Source organism: Acanthopagrus latus, chromosome 15 (assembly GCF_904848185.1).
Source record: "Acanthopagrus latus isolate v.2019 chromosome 15, fAcaLat1.1, whole genome shotgun sequence".
NCBI lineage: Eukaryota > Metazoa > Chordata > Actinopteri > Spariformes > Sparidae > Acanthopagrus > Acanthopagrus latus.
The window spans coordinates 18,844,227-18,863,487 of NC_051053.1; the positions used below are offsets into that span (position 1 = coordinate 18,844,227).

At 43.1% G+C, this 19,261-nt stretch overlaps 3 protein-coding genes across 5 annotated transcripts in view; 1 reads left to right on the top strand and 2 right to left on the bottom strand.

Annotated features, from left to right (window-relative positions):
• Window positions 1-1,325, bottom strand: part of camkmt (calmodulin-lysine N-methyltransferase) — a 109,603-nt gene extending 108,278 nt beyond the window's left edge. The window contains exons 1-2 of one of the 2 annotated variants that reach the window (XM_037124633.1): window positions 1,145-1,325; window positions 234-429 (exon numbers count right to left, since the gene is read on the bottom strand). In XM_037124633.1, coding sequence (XP_036980528.1) covers window positions 234-429; window positions 1,145-1,203 — 255 coding nt within the window. In that variant the 5' untranslated portion in view covers window positions 1,204-1,325. Of the gene's footprint in view, window positions 1-233; window positions 430-560; window positions 580-1,144 lie in introns of those variants that run through there. The other variant, XM_037124634.1, reaches the window with a different exon arrangement.
• On the top strand, window positions 721-7,606 carry prepl (prolyl endopeptidase like). 2 transcript variants are annotated; one of them, XM_037124628.1, is made up of 15 exons: window positions 722-1,101; window positions 1,825-1,953; window positions 2,154-2,220; window positions 2,470-2,653; window positions 2,757-2,839; window positions 2,943-3,069; window positions 3,146-3,362; window positions 3,608-3,799; window positions 3,959-4,171; window positions 4,470-4,645; window positions 4,751-4,967; window positions 5,073-5,222; window positions 5,807-5,933; window positions 7,132-7,220; window positions 7,464-7,606. In XM_037124628.1, the coding sequence occupies exons 1-15, from the start codon at window positions 970-972 to the stop codon at window positions 7,542-7,544; spliced, it is 2,184 nt and encodes a 727-aa protein (XP_036980523.1). In that variant the 5' UTR covers window positions 722-969; the 3' UTR covers window positions 7,545-7,606. The 2 variants fall into 2 exon arrangements, 1 of the variants encoding a protein (XP_036980523.1); XR_005079450.1 differs by lacking the exons at window positions 7,132-7,220; window positions 7,464-7,606 and having other exon boundaries at window positions 721-1,101; window positions 4,751-4,917.
• A 68-nt stretch (window positions 7,607-7,674) lies between these two features.
• Window positions 7,675-18,362, bottom strand: slc3a1 (solute carrier family 3 member 1). The gene is made up of 10 exons (XM_037124630.1): window positions 17,848-18,362; window positions 12,827-13,006; window positions 12,577-12,722; window positions 12,329-12,454; window positions 11,984-12,103; window positions 10,135-10,259; window positions 9,564-9,765; window positions 8,643-8,825; window positions 8,308-8,433; window positions 7,675-8,202 (listed from the first exon to the last, which is right to left on the bottom strand). The coding sequence occupies exons 1-10, from the start codon at window positions 18,245-18,247 to the stop codon at window positions 7,771-7,773; spliced, it is 2,040 nt and encodes a 679-aa protein (XP_036980525.1). The 5' UTR covers window positions 18,248-18,362; the 3' UTR covers window positions 7,675-7,770.
• Between the last annotated feature and the right edge of the window lie 899 nt (window positions 18,363-19,261).

The following is a 19,261-nucleotide window of genomic DNA, read 5'->3' on the forward strand; positions in this document are numbered from 1 at the left end:
AACCAAAACGAGTAAGATAGCATGACACACAAAAAGACCCCGGCGGCTAGAGTATGATCCCATCATCCTTGTTTTCCTACAGCTATGAGGGACAAAGATTCTAACGGATCGACAAACCTAACGGTGTCCAAGAATGAATTTCATGTTGAAAATTCAACACACTTTGAAAACGTGTTTCCAAAAATAGTCCAAAGCCGTGGGAGGTTTGTGTTTCCCTGTGAGGCTAATAATACCTGTCTCAGTAGAGTCCACCTGGCTCTTGCGACATCAGTAGTATCACCTAAGGTCTCATCCCGGGAGCCATGGGAATTAGCTACGCAGGTGTCTTCCCTAATGTTTTTCCTCAAAGGCGAACCCGGCTCGGTCTTTTCTGCAGTGCCGGTCGAGTCCCTCTCCATTTTATCTTCGACGTCGTGGGCGGAAATAAATCTGTAAACAAATGTACCGGCTGTAGAGCTGTCACAGTTATCGGTAGCAATGCGGTATTACAAAAATAAGGCTTTTCTCTGTCAACTACACCAACGCACAAACGATCACAGATATGGCTTGACTGTCATCACCTGTTACACCCACAATGGATGCATGCTACTTCCGTACACTTCTGGAGTCCCAGACGTACCAATAGATTATCGAAAGAGTAATGCTCGATTTCGGATACAAGCTTACGTCTGCGCACGTCTGAATTCGATTACTTTAGTCTGGCATCGCTAGCTACGTCATCAACAGCGGGTTTTGTTTGGGAAATGATGCACGTGCATGGGTTTTGCTCGCTTCTGTCAACGGCAGGATGGTTGTTCTTAGAGACGAAATAATGAATTTTATAGGTTAAAATATAGCGATTTATCTTTACAGAAACGTGGTGGCGTTTGCTATCATGATGACAGATAGTACGTGACAGTGACAAGTTAGCTAGAAGCCTCATAATAGCTATAATGTGTTAATAAAGCCGAGAAACATGTTCATACAGTAATGGCCGTTCTCTCGTCTTTGCTTTGTTCATCTGCTCGCCTCTTTTCACAACCCCGGTTACGATTTTGGGAGCTCACCGTGTGCAAGCGGACAACATGGCCGTCACTGCCAGTCCAACGGTGCTACACGTCGGTAAGGGTGTTCAGTTAACGTTAATGATGCTGTTTTTACTCACCTTAGGCTCGGTGTAAGATTACTGACAGTTAAGATATCTAGTCGATAACGCCAAGTCATCCATTATTCACAACGGTGTCTCTTCACCATGCTGACAAAACTAGTCTTGTACGGAGCCACAGATAAGGCCACGGGGCTGAAATTGAGCCTGTTTGGATGTGGCTCGCCGCACTGACACGGAAGGGACACACTAGCACCTGTAACACAGAATTATTCATCATCAAATTAACGCTAGTCATATAATGTCAACTTATGTAAACTCTATCCCTAAAATAAATGAACACTATACACATAATGTTATTTTGCCAGAGAAGAATTTAGAACCTTTGACATTTTTGTGTTGTATTTAGATGTGCAAAAAAGCCATTTTCAGTATACTGGTTATAACATATTTAACTTAAGCAGGTTTCATACCACTTTATCCCATACCCCGCATAGTATACTACACAATAGGGGTGGACTGAATATCAGCCATGTCTGATTATTGGCCGATAATTAGTGTTTTTGCAGACTGCCAATTTAAATAAACTCATTTAAAAATTTGTCTTTTTCCAATAGCTTTTCTGACTGTATAGAAAGAGAAGAAGTATATTGTGAAATGCTTCAATTGATATTGAAGACTATGGTATGATTATAAACTTAGAAAGTACTTCCACAATTTATAAAGTTGTTTTATTTCAGGACACTTCAGAATCATCAGTGGATCATCTAAGTGCTGGACTTGAGAGGTACAAGCACTTGCAGAAGTATTTTAACAGGAGACTGAAGGCAACATACCACCAGTTTTCCAGCATACCTGATCACTCAATGGTAAGGCCTGCCTTCTGCTTCTTGTATTTGAACCATTTTATCAGGAATATGAATATAACCTCAGTGGAGAAAACATTTGAATTCCACGAAGTAAATGAGTCATGTTTGGAGGACTCAAATGTTAGTCATGTGGCAGCTTCTAAATTCAGAAATTTGTCCAAATATCAATTCACATTTCAATGTGATTTTTCTTGACACAGGTCTGCGGACTTCACCACGTTTACTTCATTGAAGGGGATGGCATCTACAGAATGGACAAGAGACAGAGTGAGCAAATAACATGAATGTAGCCTGACTGCTAATGTCAACAACTCCAGAAAGACAGATAGTTGGGAACAGAGACCTGTGATGATATTACATGAAAACACAGGGAATTACAGAAGTTAGGGGGTACTCCTTTCTCATTTAATGTTATTCCACATCTACTGTACATCTGTAGCTTTTTATGTGATATTTTATTTGGGACAGTCACTTTTACCTTTTGTGAATGACTCAGTTTTCTCTCCTCATTTGTAGGTGAGCTGGACCCAGAGCAGGTGCTAAATCTAGCACAAGTCTCTGAAGAGAAGGATAAGACAGGACGTGATAATGAAGAGAGGAAACGGAGGTGTCAGGGGTGGACTGTTCAGAGAATACGTCTTTCCCCACAGGAAAAGCATCTTGCTGCCACACTAAAAACTAATCACAGAGAAGAGCTGAGGTGCTTTATTTAGAAGCAGTGTTTTTATTTATTTCTTTGACTGTTGAAAAAACTGTTACATTGACTGACTGATTAAATGGATGATTGTCCTGTGATAATGCAGGTGTGTGGTTGTGAGGCTTGGAAGCTCCCCTCCTCTGGATTCTCCAAATGTCATATTCACACTTGACAAAGTCTTCAGCTTTGGTACGTTTTAAATAGTTTGCAATTGAAAGAGAAAGTATTTCAGTTGTAGTGCACCGGTTAAAATGAAATGATATTATGTCTGTCTGTGTCTGCATGTGTGAAGAGTGGGCCACAGACAACATCCTGTTTTACACGACTCTGGAGGATCTACGCTGCAGCAGAGTGTTTCGTCTAAACCTAACCTCCTGTGGAAGCAGGATCAGCTCTGTGTACCAGGAAACGCATCCTGAGTGAGTGTAACCAATGTGTATCTAAACTGTCTCTTCTCCCACACAATGTCTAACCCATACATGGATATTTCCCCAGCGTGTTTGTAGAGGTTTCCCTTTCCAGAGACCGACAGATACTAAGCATCAACTGCAGCAGCAGGACCAGTTCAGAGGTGCTGCTTATTGATACAGCATCATCCAATCTCGAGCCTTTCCTGGTTCAGCCACGCCAGCTAGACCTCTTGTACCACGTAGAGCACTGGAGAAGGTGGCTGATTATACTGGCTAATACAGGGCCTGGACAGGAATATCAGGTAGAGTTTGTACATAGGTAAACTCTCATAGGCGGCATACATTCCCAGGTACAGACATGTGCATACAGAATATCTGTTTGGACTTAAGGAGTTGGTCGCTATTAACAACTTTATTCTGCTGTGGTAACTTACAGATTATTATGTTTGGGAAAAGAAAACATTTGCAGATAAAAATATCATCTTTTAACATTTAAATGTTTGTTTTTCTCTGAGATGAAGTTTTTGTCTTTCTGTATGCTTACTAGGTGGTTCAGGCCCCTCTCTCAGAGCCATCCATGGCTTCCTGGGTGCCCTTGTTAGCCCCGGGCACTGGCACTGCAATCAAGGACATGGACGTGGTTGGAGACCACTGTGTGTTGGTTGCAAGAACACCAGCCAGTGAACTCGCCCTGATCGTTGTTCCACTGACCCATCCTGAGGAAGCATACACTGTACAGGTCAGTGTGACAGAAAACACTCACTATGCCTCCCTTTTTCACTTTGTGCATGTTTTGCTTACTTGACTGGCCTGCTCGCTACTGTTTAGTTGTTTTATATTTTTATATAGATATTCTTTATTTTCCTGTATGAATATTCGCATTCGCTCCTCTTCTAAGCTCCCCTCCTGGGCCTGTGCCGTCCAAACCAAGAAACCAGACTTGGCAGATCAACGCAGTGTGTTCGAGTTCTTGATCTCATCTCCTGTACACCTGCCAGTGTCCTTCTGTCTACACCCCGAGGATGGGCTACTTTTATCAGACACCGAAGAAAGGTCCTCCCCAGAGAACCAGGGCAATTATACCACCACACGCTTGGAGGCCTGCAGCCAAGTAAGAACACTTGACACATAAGACACACGCAGCCACACTGAAACAGTATCAGCGGGGAAAGAAGCATTTTGTATTCTGACTCAAGTGTCCACTAATAAAGCACTTTTGGCACCCAGCCACCAGAGACAGAAGCCCTCAGTAGCATACACATTTGTCACGCATGTCTTCATACATCTGCACATGTACACCTAACACATAGAAGGGCAACTGGTGATGAATAAAAGAGACTTTTTTCAATATTATTTAATACTTAGTAACATATACTCCTTCAGGCCAGTCTATCTGTCTCTCTCTGTAGGATGGTACCTTGGTGCCAATGACACTGTTTCATACAGTGCCTGTGGAGGGTTTGAGACAGGCGCCACTGCTGGTCCATGTCTACGGAGCTTATGGCAGAGATCTCAACATGGAGTTCTGCCCAGAGAAAAGGCTGCTGCTGGAGCAAGGCTGGGCTCTGGCCTACTGCCACATCAGGTATCATATCAAGTCAAGTTGATGTTGTGGAGCTGGAAATGGCTGGAAAGTGTCTTTTACTTGTGTGTAGAAGCAGATCAGGATTCTTTATCCCTTTACTTCTAGAGGTGGAGGGGAGCTGGGTCTGTCCTGGCAAAGACAAGCTCGTGTGGAGGGGAAACACAGAGGAGTGGAGGACCTCAAAGCATGTGTCCATCACCTTTTCTCTTCAGGAGTCTCCTCTCCTGCACTCACTGCCCTTACAGCCTGCAGTGCTGGGGCTGTGCCAGTAGGTGTGCTGTGCAATGAACACCCACACATGATGCAGGCTGTCATACTGCATGTAAGATGTTAGTTTTTACACATGATTCCACAGCACCTCACCATGAAAAATGCCTTAGAATATGCAGACACTAACATCCAAAGCCACCTCTTTATCCGTGTTCAGGCTCCATTCCTGGATGTGTTGGGAACTATGGAGGATCCCAGCCTGCCTCTGACTTTGGAGGATAGAGAGGAATGGGGGGACCCAGCAGGAAACCCAAAACACAGACTCACCATCTCCTCCTACTGTCCCCTTCACAACATTACTCCTCAGGTATGGAGAGGAAGACCATGACAAAGAAAAACGTAGCTGGAGTTATTTGTTCAGTTTTCTAAGTTTGGTGAATATTTTAAATGTCTCCAATTGATTGACGGATACATTGTGTATTGGATTTTCCAGGTATTTCTACTGTGATTTAGATTTTATTATGAGTTATAAAATTTTGCCTGCTCTGGTAAGTAACAGACACTTTATTCAGATTATGCTGAAAACCCTTGTAATTTCCCATTGCACATAGTTTGGTCAAGAGCCAGTGTTTGAATGTCACTGGCTCTTTCTGAAAACAAGTATCATCTGTCCAGCACAGGACCACAAGTAATGCTTAATTTAGCCCTGTGTCCGACTGAAAGCAAAATTATACCTGAAAAATTAACTAAAAGCCATGAAATATTGATTTAGGGGACACAGAGGACCATGAATATTTAAAAACTTTTGTTAAGCACGTTAATGAAAGCTTATGATTAACCGTGTGTGTGTGTGTGTGTGTGTGTGTGTGTGTGTGTGTGTGTGTGTGTGTGTGTGTGTGTGTGTGTGTGTGTGTGTGTGTGTGTGTGTGTGTGTGTGTGTGTGTGAGCTAGTGCTACCCATCGATGCTGCTGACAGCCTACAGCGATGATGCCAGGGTTCCTCTGTCTGGTGTCCTCAAATACGCTGAGAAGTTAAAGAAAGCCATTTATACACACTTCACCGTGAAGCCAAAGTCAGGTACGTGCACACGTACACTCTCACACATTCTATCAAAGCAGTCACTTGATATATTGCATGTAGATGCACGTCTGCTGGCAGGCATACTATAGTGTAGGGACAGACTGCATGGATGATTTTCAGCCGATACAATTGATAATCACCAGCTTCTAATGGTCAATACTGATAAGATAAATGCTGCGCTTGTCAAGTTGGTGAAGGCAATTTGGCATCATATTATCAGCTCTATGTATTTATTCATTATGCATCCCTACAATTTTGTAAACATCCATTGATTTTCCTCTTGTTCCACATTCTTTGAGGTGTGATTTCTGCATCATAATAGGTTTTAAAAGTTCAGGGTCAGCTCCCAGTAGTGGTGTCAGTGTGAATGCCCGGAGAGGCAGCCATAACAGACATACGGCCATCTGTCTGGGGAAAAAGTGGACAGGATTTGAAGTTCGTAATCAAAGTATACCATAGGTCACCTTGTAGTATAGTGTGTGTGTGTGTGTGTGTGTGTGTGTGTCACCTAATTTCCGTCATTTCCCCCTAGACAGGCTCTTTCTCCCTCTCACTTATAATCTGCCTTCTCCACATTGGTGGTACTCCTCTTTACACCTCACACTCTCTCTCTCCCTATAGCACTGCCTCCACTCTTCTAGTTCCAAATCCCACTTTATCTCTCTCTTTCACCCTCTCTCACTATTCTGTTGTTCATACACACATACACCAGGCTGTGTGTGTGTGTGTGTGTGTGTGTGTATATATGTCTCCCTAATCTGTCTCTCTCTGTTCTCCCGAGTCTTTGATAAAGTGCTGATGGCATAGACACATGCAGGCCCATTAGCATGGTAAAGAGATAGTGTATCAGAGCAGGAGATTAGACGCCACATACTGGGAGCTGTCAAGGTCAAGACCGCACTTGTGAAACAGCCCCTACCACAGAGACCGGGAGGGGGGATAATATGGACGGGTTGGAGAGGAGAGAGAGCAATATCAGATGGGAGCACGCATGAATGAAAGCAGAATAAAGAGAGAGTCAGTAGAGAGAGAGGGAGAGGAGAGAGAGGATTTGGGGCAACTGGGCACAGATATAAGGGGAGTTGAGAAAGTGGGCAAACAGTAAGATAAGATTAATGTCTGCAAGGAAGTTTTTAACATAAAACATGTTCTTCTTCCCCATTCTGCCTTTGACCTCTGTCTCACTGTCTTTTAGAATGTGAGCCAGCACCAAACATAGTTCTGAATATCCAATCTGGAGCAAATCACCTCGGACCAGAGGACTTTGAGATGATGCTAGAGGAGGTAATGCACTTCCTTATAGGTTGAGCCTTTTTAAATGCGTGCTTCCAAATTCATTATCATATAAGGCAGCGTAAAAGCATCTGATTCATACCTGGTGGATGAAAGCATCCTAAGAAGGTACAATGTTAATATAAAATTATCATATTATCCTAGCCCTCTCCTCACATTGAGAACCCTTAACATGTTTTGAGTCATTTGAGTTGGTGAGTAAAGACTGTCCTGTATCGTTTCTCACAAACACAGGAGGCACTCAAGCTATCATTTCTATACATGGAGCTGGGCCTGGACCCTCGTCAGCCGCTACGAAGAAGAAGGAAGAGATAATGAAACCACTCCGGAATCAAAGGACTATGACCCAGATATCTACAATTACAGCCAAAATGACTAGGATGACACAATGGTGTCCAAAATTTTCAAGAATACCAGTGGAAGAAACGACAACTTCAACAGTTTATGTATCTGCAATCATCCACTTTATTAAGACATAAATCCCTTACCGAGAAGACAAAAATTGCTGTGATAATAGAATGAATGCCAGTGTCTATTCTTATTAGCATTTATAGAGTATGTCCATGACCTTCATATAGCAGGCCTTCTCAGAAATGTAGCACTGGTTGGGGTGGTTGGGATTATACCGAGTGCCGGTGGAGTACTGTATCACCAAACCCTCGCCCACCTCTGTCATAATCTGAGACTTTTTGAACACCTTGCCATTGTTGGCACGGTTTGTGCTCATCAGCACCGTCATCTGGTCTGGTAACTCAAGAACAGATGAAAGATCTGTGATGACAGACTCTTTACCAAAGTTGAGCACAATGAGGAAAGCTCGGTCAAGCCCGTCCAGCTCTCTAAGGTACGAAAAGACATTGGCATCAGCATGAACGTAGCAGAACCAGCCACGCTGAAAGGAGAGCTCTGACTGGCGCAGGGTGTTCAGGAAGCGGTACTGAGCCAGGACAGAACCTTCATCTTCCTTCTGGACCTAGAAAACAAAGATTGATGAAGGGGTACATGATGAAGTGAAATATGATCAACTTGAGAAAGCTCTGGTCAGATGTTTATGCTCAGTGCTACAAGAGGTCTGTACCTCCACATTGACGCTTTCATAGTTAGGGTGTACAGGCAACCAGGTGATGTTGGTTTTGATGTTGAAGCCTGCATTCATGTCACCACTCCACTGCATCGGAGACCGCTCAGGGTCTCGACTGAGACTCTGCAGTGAAAGGACAATCATGTTGGCACTTCTTCTGACAATGAATGTATATTAACACACTTGAATGTACATACACTTTCAAAAGTCATCTATAGTACAGCAAATCTGCAAGAAATCTTACTTGTATTCATGTTAAATTGTCCGGTTTTTATTTTATGTTTGGCATGAGTGAGTATTAAAGTGTTTTTCAGAGTATACACAGTACTGACTTTGTTGTATTTGCCAGCAGGATCCTGAACCTGACTCTCTGTAATATTGATGTTCTCCATGCCAATCTCCTCGCCATAGTAAGTGGTTGGAGTGCCTGGAAGGGTCAGCAGCAGCATGTTGATGACACGGGTATAGGCTTGTCCAGCACTGGAGGCAATTCGAGACCTGTCATGGTTCCCAACCTGATAACGGTGGCGGTAAGAGAAGTACAGGAGAGGGTGGAGAGGTGAGTGAGATAAGTCATGATGAAGATGGCTGGGTGAAGTAGATGGGTGTGGATCATGGGAGAGAAAGCTGAAGTTAAAAGGTGATGGATAAAGATCACGTGAGAGAGAAGCCCAATACCGGCTGAGATGGAGAGACATTGTGGGCATGGGATGAGTCACTGACACTGAAACAATCGTAAATCAGTGTACACTATCTTACAGTTTAGACTTTGTACTCTTGTGCACTGAGAGGGACAGAGCAGTGGAGCTCATACACACTACTCTGTGACCAGGGAAACAATAATCCATTGGTAGGCACATCTTTGTTTTCTTAGTTATCTGTTTGGTGCTCACTCTGAAGCATCAACATGATATTCTGTTCACCTAATCAGTTACCATTTAATTTCTGGTTTCCAAAAGTTATATAATCCATCTTATCACAGAGGGCTATTTTCATAATCGTAAACTTGATTTAATAGTGTCGCTGCTTTTCTGATACTACTATCATCTTTTGATATTTAGCGTGTTCAGCAGTTTACACCCTGTACAATAAAACAAAACATCCTGTTGTTATAAAACTGGGAAGAGAAACACCATGTGATCTGACTGTGTATTGGGACTGACGCAGAGTATTTGTTGTTATCCCTATACAGCAGCCTCGTCTAAAAAATAGAGCCAAGAGACTAATGTGTGCATGTGACTGTGGGGACCCACCACCCAGTTCGCCCATTTTCCCTTGGGCATGTTGCCCATCCACAGGTGGACCAGATGTTGTGCCCACAAGCCGCTGGTGTTCTGGGGCAGGTCCAGCAGGTAGAAGTTAAAGGGGAAGTCACTTTCTTTAACCAGTGGGGTGCTGTAGTACATCATGGTCTTCCACACCTCGTCGTAATCATATGACTCCGTCACCATGAACCTGGAGTGAAAAAATGTTACTTAAAATGTTAAGTATGATAGCACCAACACTGATCGGTGTTTGAACTGTCAACATTCAACACTCGGCATGCAAGCTTCTAACCTGTAATCTCTGCTTATTTTATTATCTCGAATCTTATCTTATGTCAAGTTAACTTAATTGTCAACATATTACAGTAATAATAATAATAGTAAAATACAGTTATGTAATGCATTACAGTACATAAGACTCTTTTAAAGCAATGCAGAAGAAGTCAAATTAAGAATAATGAATTATGTCAAGCTCGTAGCATCGTCATTGTATGTAGCAGCAAAAGAGCGTTTCAGGTCTTAATATAATAACATAAGTCTATTGTTATCGCTCTCTTACCTGTATCTGCCGGGCTCACGGCTGTAGGTGTCGATCACAGCCCTCCACTCCCTCAGCAGGTCATGCAAGCCCACCTGACTGGTGGTGTAGTCACTGTGGAGGTCCCACTCTGTAGTAACAGTTTCCTGGAGTGTGATGAATACAAAGAAGCATGAGGGGATGTGGTCATTACTGGATTTCCTGGTCTGTCGGGTGAGTAGCCTAAGTGTTGGTACAGAGGCCGTCTTGAGATTGTCAACTACAGTGGATTCAGAGAGATGTTCTGCAGTTTCCTCTGCCCACTGGGAGTTAGGAGAGTTTGGGTGTAAATGTGCTTCTTTGTCAGACAAAGCAGGGGTCCAGTCACAGGCCAGGTAGTTGGATAAAAAGTGGAAACTAGATACATAGAGAGTAAAAAGTGGGTCTGCTGATCAAGGACTGCTGCTGTGTGCAAGGAATGTTCATTGGGACATAATTAGTTGCAATAAAAGTGGAGAAGAAGACAGAATACAGGGAAATGAGACACAGGCAGATGTATAAGTATTTTTATCTTTTCTATTTTCTGTTTTAGTGTATCAGCATGGGACCTGCTTCACCAGGGACAGTGATGTCATACTCCTGAAAAATGACCACTGAACTCAAACACGGGGACAGGACCAGGTCATCAATCTATTTAAGGCACTGAACCACTGAGCAGACCTGCAGCATGACCAAGCAACCCAGCCAACAGCCAGTAAAACACAAAGATGATCTGGATTTACTATTACACCAAACACTAAAGCTATGATGATAACAGAGTTACTCTTTTATGGTTGTGTGTAGCAGTGACTACACCTCTGAGTCAACACTGAGTGGACAAGTCAGTCTCAGTGCTATAGTTATTCTGCAGCGGTAAGTAAATCTCAGAGATCTGTTAATCCACAGAAATATGCCTTTTTTCTACTAATCTGCATTCAGTGAGAAATAACTTCAGTCGCCATGGAAGAAAAACTCTTTCTCAGTGAGCTTAACTCTGCATGAATCATGAACCCTTCGGATTCTAAGAAGAGTGTATTTTCTCCAGAATGACACTAGACGAGCATGACATTTAAGCTAAATGATGACTGATACATCATGCATAGTGAGAACCCTCCCACTCAGCTCTTGATTATGTTTATTATACCGGTTTTCTGCCCACAGTGCTGCTTTTATGCCTCAGATCGTAAAGTGCTGGACTCTGAGATGTCACGGGTATAATTAAATAAAATTAGAACCGTATGTTATGCCAGAGATTGTTAACTAAACTGAACTTTGATCTCAGAGAAAAGCTGCAATGTGGTTTGAACACAGCACAGCAGTCACAAAAGTTATTCTCCATGGAGTTTGAAATAGAGCCCGACTGATACTTGATTTTTGGGGCTGACACTGATGCCAATATTAGGAGGTAAAAAAACGTTATCCATATATAGGCCGACATATTTTGCAGTGGTTATTTCAATATCTTTATCAAAGATACCACCTACAATCATTTCCCCAGTGACCTCCAGCGGAGAACTCGTGGACAGGATTCAAAAAAATTCTTCCACAGCACCCTCAGATGTCAATCTCCGATATTAAATTTGATTACATCTGAAGCCCGAGGCCTTACGTGAGGGTAAATGTATTTAGAGTGTCACTCTCCCATTCTGCTATTTGATATGGATCGGTTTCAAACAGCGGATCAGACAGACCTCACCATCTTTGGTGGCTGTGTTGAGTCAATGTGAGGACAAACAGCTGCTAGACCTAAGCCAGCAGATAATCGCTGCCTGTCACAGCCGGTGCTTGTTAGAGATAAACAATGGTGTCAAGTGAGGTTAGATGTTATGAGGTGCAAAAAGGTTACACTCACTGGTGGTTGGTTCGGGTCCACCTGTGGTTCATCCCTCAAGTGTTGAGCCTCCAGGAGGTGCTTCACCGCATCCATCCGGAAACCATCCACTCCTTTCCCCAGCCAGAAATGAATAAGGTCCTGAAATAAAATAATGAATATTCAACAGGAAGTTTGTCTACGTTCAGCTAGCTTTGAACTTCACTTCAATCTTGGTAGTGACAATATTGAACTTCTCTCCAGTTTGCCTGCACACAGAGCCCCCCAATCTTTCGACAGCAAAAATCATCAAGCGAGTTGCTGAAAAACAGACTTTTAAAACTGAGAGCATGTCAGTAAGAGCACGTGTCATTCATGTAATCTTACAACGATCTCCTGGCGGACATCTGGGTTCCTGAAGTTCAGGTCAGGTTGCTCCTTGAGGAACTGGTGCAGGTAGCATTGTCCTCGAACTTCATCGTAAGTCCATGATGAGTTCCCAAAAATACTCACCTGAGAGAAGGCAGCAGAGAAACAGAGGAGACACAGAGGATTAGGAGGTGTAAAGCATCTGTGAAGGTTCAGTTAATATGTGCACAATGAGAATAATCAGATAGAACAATTGAAGTACCAACCCAATTGTTGGGCTTTGGAAAAGATGCATTGCAGTCAGTCCAGACATAGTAATCCTTGTAGTGAGGGTCTCTAATCCGGCTCAAATTGAACCAGCGGTGTCGATCGCTCGTGTGATTGGGAATAAAATCCATGATCAGCTTCAAATCTGATGGAGGAAGCAGAGACAGAAATGTGAGTTAACGCTTGTCTCCCCACAAAGGAAACACATATTGATCTACCATCACATCGCCCAACATGAACGGCACAGACCTCTGCTGTGCATCTCAGCCAGGAGCTCTTCAAAGTCCTTCATGGTTCCAAAGAGCGGGTCAATGTCCCGGAAATCTTCCACATCATAACCGAAGTCTTTCATAGGAGAGCGGTAGAAAGGACTGATCCACACCGCCTTGATGTTCAGGTACTGGAAGTGGTCCAGCTTCTGCTGAATTCCTGCCAGACCAGAGACAAAACAGTGATGAATTGAGGACTTTGTCACAATGACAAGCCAGAGGACAGAGATGATTACTACTGATGCTGTCAACAATTAACAAGTGTTTTTTGGTACCTAGAGAAAACGAACCCATCAACCCATCGTCTTGTCTATGTTTTTTTGACTTGCCCCAACTAAGGACTCATCTTGACTGAATAAAGCCTGACTTGATTATACTTGGAGACTTGGACTAAATGATTCCAGTCACATTTCTGTTAGTAAATGATTTATAAGACATGATTAAAGACATTATTTGGTTATAACTGCTTTAGAAAGAACAACTTGCATGAAATACAGCACTAGAAGTATTGTGCTTTTTTTTATTTTTAATCATGGGATTATCAGACATGACTCAGGTCATTTGGTCCAAGTCACATTTAAGTCTCGTGTCATTTATTCTCAGGCAAGTCCCCATAAGGAATTGCATTCTCACCAGCAGTTTCCGACCTTTATTAAAAGAAAACATGAGGTATTAGTACCGGTCAGATAATGATTTCATTGGCCAGTTATCTAACATGTTACAACAGCATGACAGTGAACTGAACTTATGTTGTAATTTCTGATATTCAGTGAAATATATGTAATCAAACCAAGAGCGTAGGTTTGATTTTGACATTGGTAGGGACATAGCGAGTCACCCCTCACCACCACCATGCACTGCCGCCAGGGGAGAAAAATTGTATACATTGTTAAGCAGTTTAATGACAGAGGAGAGGGCTGCGCAATAACAGTGTCTGAACTTGACTTCAGCCATCATGCATTATGTTACATTATAGTGCAAACCACTGCATTATACAGCTGGACCAGTTTCCTTAGAAATAGACCACATTATATAATTAACCACTATCTGACTGCATGTGAAAATATGCAGGCAGGCAACATCACATTAATAAAGTTAATGATTACACATTTTATATTGTGTAAAAAATATTAGTGTGGACATTTCAGCCATCATTTGAGAAACATCCATACAGTCCATACACAATTCTATGCCTATGTGGATGTGAACCAAAAAACTCCAACATTATTTACACTACTGCACTCCTAAGGAGTCTTCTCAGCAGAATCAGTCTGCTCATTATTCCAGCTTCAGGTTTTGGTAAATCAGACACTGTTAAAAACCGCGGAGTGTTTCTATAGTTACAGCGTGGACAAACTGTGTAGAGACTGCACAGCTTGTGGTCAGAGACGGACTCGTCCTTGCTGGACTCGAACCCGCATCCACAGGTTCTCAACGATTGGGCGCATGCGCACTAATGACATTAGCGCTTACACACGTTTTAACCGCTCGGCTATCGGGGATAACGGTTCCCGCCTCAGAAAAAACGGGGGTCGTGTGTGTCATACTGCATAAGAACCAACAGCTTCTTAAGTGTTTACACTGCTGCACTGCCCCCTGCACTCCCGAGTGTCCTCAGCATAATCATTCTGCTCATTACTCCAGCGTCAGGTTTGGTAAATCAGACAATAATGTTAAAAACGGCGTGTTTCTATAGTTACAGCGCCGATAAATCAAACAGCTACTGCCTAGCTTGTAGTGGGAGAGCGAACGGTCCCTGCCTGGACGCGAACTCACAACTACTGCTTCTCGACGGTGGAGCGCATGCGCACTGGGGAGATTCGAGGTTACATTTAATTTAAACCACTGGACCATGGCGGACGACGGCTCCTGCCTCTGAAAAAACGGGGGTCATCCCATGAGCTCTTAGTGCCTGTGTCTCAAACGTACCATGGACTCACTGACAGCATTATTAAACAACACAATGTAACGACGTTATGTCCACCTGCCACATGTATAAGGCACTTGCCTGCAGGGTCTGATTTCAGGGGCGGAAGATCTCGCGTAGCCCTCTCCTTCCAGATGCTTCATTTTTTTCTTATGTCCCCCCAAAACAGATATCCGCCCCTCTGAACAGCGTACACATAAAGTGAAGACAACAGGGTCTTGTAGAGCAAGTCTTGTGCTCCTGTTCACCTCAGTGGTTCAGCGTTATTTCAAAGAAGTCAGAATGTGGCAGAAAGCAAAAAAAAAAAAATATATATATATATATATATATATATATATATATATATATATATATATATACACTATATTACCAAAAGTATTCGCTCACCCATTCAAATGATCAGAATCAGGTGTTCTAATCACTTGGCCTGGCCCCAGGTGTATAAATTCAAGCACTCAGGCATGCAGACTGTGAAACAAGACATTTGTGAAAGAATGGGCCGCTCTCAGGAGCTCAGTGAATTCCAGCGTGGAACTGTCATAGGATGCCACTTGTGCAACAAATCCAGTCGTGAAATTTCCTCGCTCCTAAATATTCCACAGTCAACTGTCAGCTCCATTATAACAAAATGGAAGCGTTTGGGAACAACAGCAACTCAGCCACGAAGTGGTAGGCCACGTAAAGTGACGGAGAGGGGTCAGCGGATGCTGAAGCGCATAGTGCAAAGAGGTCGCCGACTTTCTGCACAGTCAATTGCTAGAGAGCTACAAACTTCATGTGACCTTCAGATTAGCCCAAGTACAGTACGCAGAGAGCTTCATGGAATGGGTTTCCATGACCGAGCAGCTGCAGCCAAGCCACACATCACCAAGTGCAATGCAAGGCGTCGGATGCAATGGTGTAAAGCACGCCGTCACTGGCCTCTAGAGCAGTGGAGACGCGTTCTCTGGAGTGATGAATCACGCTTTTCCATCTGGCAATCTGATGGACGAGTCTGGGTTTGGAGGTTGCCAGGAGAACGGTACATTTCAGATTGCATTGTGCCAACTGTGAAATTTGGTGGAGGAGGAATTATGGTATGGGGTTGTTTTTCAGGAGCTGGGCTTGGCCCCTTAGTTCCAGTGAAAGGAACATTGAATGCTTCAGGATACCAAAACATTTTGGACAATTCCATGCTCCCAACCTTGTGGGAACAGTTTGGAGCGGGCCCCTTCCTCTTCCAACATGACTGTGCACCAGTGCACAAAGCAAGGTCCATAAAGACGTGGATGACAGAGTCTGGTGTGGATGAACTTGACTGGCCTGCACAGAGTCCTGACCTGAACCCGATAGAACACCTTTGGGATGAATTAGAGCGGAGACTGAGAGCCAGGCCTTCTCGACCAACATCAGTGTGTGACCTCACCAATGCGCTTTTGGAAGAATGGTCAAAAATTCCTATAAACACTCTCCTCAACCTTGTGGACAGTCTTCCCAGAAGAGTTGAAGCTGTAATAGCTGCAAAAGGTGGACCGACATCATGTTGAATTCTATGAGTTAGGAATGGGATGGCACTTCAGTTCATAGAATGAGTAAAGGCAGGTGAGCGAATACTTTTGGTAATATAGTGTATATATATATATATATTTTTTTTTTTTTTTTTTTTTTTTTTTTTTTTTTTACTGATACTGATTATTGATCGCTGCTGAGTCAGTCTAAAATGTTGAAATATATACTTGTTTCTAATTTTGTCAAAGTCTTAAAAAATGAGTTCTCATACAAGTCTTAACAATTGAAAAAAAAATTCAACTGATTGGTACAATTAAGGACCTATCAGAGGGGAGTGATCATCTGCGTGTCAACAGCACTCTAAGTGTCCGGCTGTCAGCCAGAGCCGGCATGCTATGCGCATGACACCGGCCTCCGCAGGCAGCCTGTACCCGTAGAGTACTTCCGCCTCTTCGGTTGTTATGTACAGGCGTACCTGTTTACGGGCTTTGCTATGCCATCCCCAGAGAGACACTGTGTCGTCAGACACGCGTCACACAACTGGGGGGAAGGGTGTGCGTGACACAAGCCCGCAGAATCATTTCACTCCAAACATAAGTTAAATTCCACACGTATTTATAGGCCTCTATCGTAGTCCTCCTATCACTCATGGTGCCAACTTATTTATTTTTGCCAATAATTATGCCTGGCACACAGTCACAACCAATACTCCCTCACCACACAGTTTTCACATTTGAAATTACTCTACTTTTCTAATAATTGCCCCCCGTTTGGCTGAGATGGCCTAAAAAGAATTCTCATCGAGTATCCATAGAACGTGCACTTTTTAAATTCCGACCCGTGATTGGTCGCAATTGTGGATCTTATTTATAGCATTTTATCATTAAAAAAAAAACATCAGATGTCATGATGCTGATTTTTAATTGATATTGTTGTGATTATTTGTTTTCAATATTAATTATATTTTTGTCCAGTCATGTTCTGATTGCTGACGTGGGCTGTAGCCTAAAAGCACAGTCATTCAAGCCAATGCAGGAGGCGCCTGTCATCCTGCTACTGTCACATATGTTTGTAACAAGTGTTTGATAACTACATATATACAGATATTGTGTGTATATTGGCAAATACTGTATATTTTCTATACATATGTATATTGTTATATAAAATATATGTAACAAAAAAGAAAGAAAGAAAGAAAAGAAAGAACAGCAGTAGAAAACAATATAAACAATATGAATAACAAAAGTGTTTTGTTTTTTTGTTTTTTATCACTTCATTCTTAAATCAACAAACATTCCCTCCCCCATCACTTTCAGGCAGTGAAATACTCACGGCCACAAACTTAGGACACAAAACGAACTCAGACAAGTCAGTCAAGTACAAATCAGGTATCAAGTCACTTATTTTCTGCAAAAAGTTGCAGGTCATCAAAACTGTGACATGAGTCGACTCAAGTCAGTCAGAGTCCCTCACAGCAGCTGCTGGTCTTAACTGGGGGCCCGGAGCTGAACACACGGACTACACGTGTTGTCCATGTCATGTGGATCTCAACTTTATTAACGTGCATCAGGCTCGGTGCATCTTACCTTTAAGGTCTCCCACCCCGTCCCCGTCGGAGTCATAGAAGGACCGGGGGTAGACCTGGTACACCGGGGTGGTCTGCCACCAGCCCATGCACCGCGGCGACATGGCGATCACCGCGATGGTGACAGCCACCAGCGCCAGGGTGCAGGCCACCGTCAACCAGAACACGATCTCCCGGGTGACTCGGTAGCGGGCCTGGGAGGAGTACTGCAGCAGCACCTCTTTGGGCATCCCGGCGTACGGCTTGAACTGCATGTACTCCCCCTCCGCCGGGTGCTGCTCCAGCTTCACCGACGTGGAGTCCTCCTTCTCCTCGGGGACGGTGGTGTTGGTGTCCGCCGCCGACGCGGTGCCGTCCGAATCCTGGTACCCAGGGTTTCTGGTGCACTCACCCAGCTCCATGATCCCGGTCCGGCTTCAGATTCAGATCCTTTAAAGAGGGGAAGCTGTCAACACGCCGTGCTGGTTCAACTCTTATTAAGACGCACCGACTCACTCAAGGACTCACTTATCTGCTTTTACGGGGTCAGAGTACACACAAACACACACACAGACACACACACACACACACACACACACAGTGCCACCTGAGGAATGTGGGGAAACTAGAGAGTTGGATGACTGGTGAGGGATTAACATTTCTTGGTCCAGTGCTGGCTGGTGGGAAGTTCTCATGCCTTTTCCTTTCAGCTTTCAACAAAAGTGTGATACACCCATCATCACACAAATTTGTGCTCATTCAAAACATTACAGGACTACAGGAAGGCCTGTACTTAGAGCTTTATCACCTAAATGTAGCACTGTATTGTCAGTTTTATTTCCCAACCGTTATTTTCCAGTAGTAAATATATATTAAAATATCACTTTAAAGTCACCCAAACAAATAGTACATGAGCAAAAGTTCTCTGATAATAAATGTACTTGAGTGTCAACAGTAAATTATACATATTTGTATATTTGTGTATGTATGTAAGTATATACTGTGTAGCCTACTTTAGGGAGACTGATTATCATCTCGGTCAATTATTAGATTCAATATTCAGCCTTTTTCCACCTGCCAATAAAATGCATTTATTTAAAAATGCACTTCTTTTGGCTCTGAAGCAGCACGCAGTCTAAATGTAGTGGGTTAAAAGTACAGTAAGTACAATATCCGTCTCCATTCATCCCTCAAGTGTGGAGCCTCCAGGATGCAAATCATTAACTATCAACACCAAAATGCTTTATAATCCATTTATTAAGCAAGTGTGTGTTGTAAAGTTGTGACTGATGTTTACAATACTTAGTGAATGATTAATAAATACTGTGTGGTTCATCAATAAACTTTATTTAGCTGGCCATCATAAAGTTGCAACCTCCCTAATTGCTTTATGGTTTATAAAGTACTTGACAGCAACATGCTTTATTAAGATCAAC

Coding starts and splice junctions, on each gene's coding strand:
- slc3a1 (XM_037124630.1), bottom strand. CDS start 18,247: ATGGAGCTGGGTGAGTGCACCAGAAACCCTGGGTACCAGGATTCGGAC. Junction 12,723..12,826: donor GGCTGAGATGCACAGCAGAG/GTCTGTGCCGTT, acceptor TTCCTCCATCAG/ATTTGAAGCTGATCATGGAT. Junction 8,434..8,642: donor CTGCTGGCAAATACAACAAA/GTCAGTACTGTG, acceptor CTTTCACTGCAG/AGTCTCAGTCGAGACCCTGA.
- prepl (XM_037124628.1), top strand. CDS start 970: ATGGCCGTTCTCTCGTCTTTGCTTTGTTCATCTGCTCGCCTCTTTTCA. Junction 2,221..2,469: donor CAGAATGGACAAGAGACAGA/GTGAGCAAATAA, acceptor CCTCATTTGTAG/GTGAGCTGGACCCAGAGCAG. Junction 5,223..5,806: donor TTCACAACATTACTCCTCAG/GTATGGAGAGGA, acceptor TGTGTGAGCTAG/TGCTACCCATCGATGCTGCT.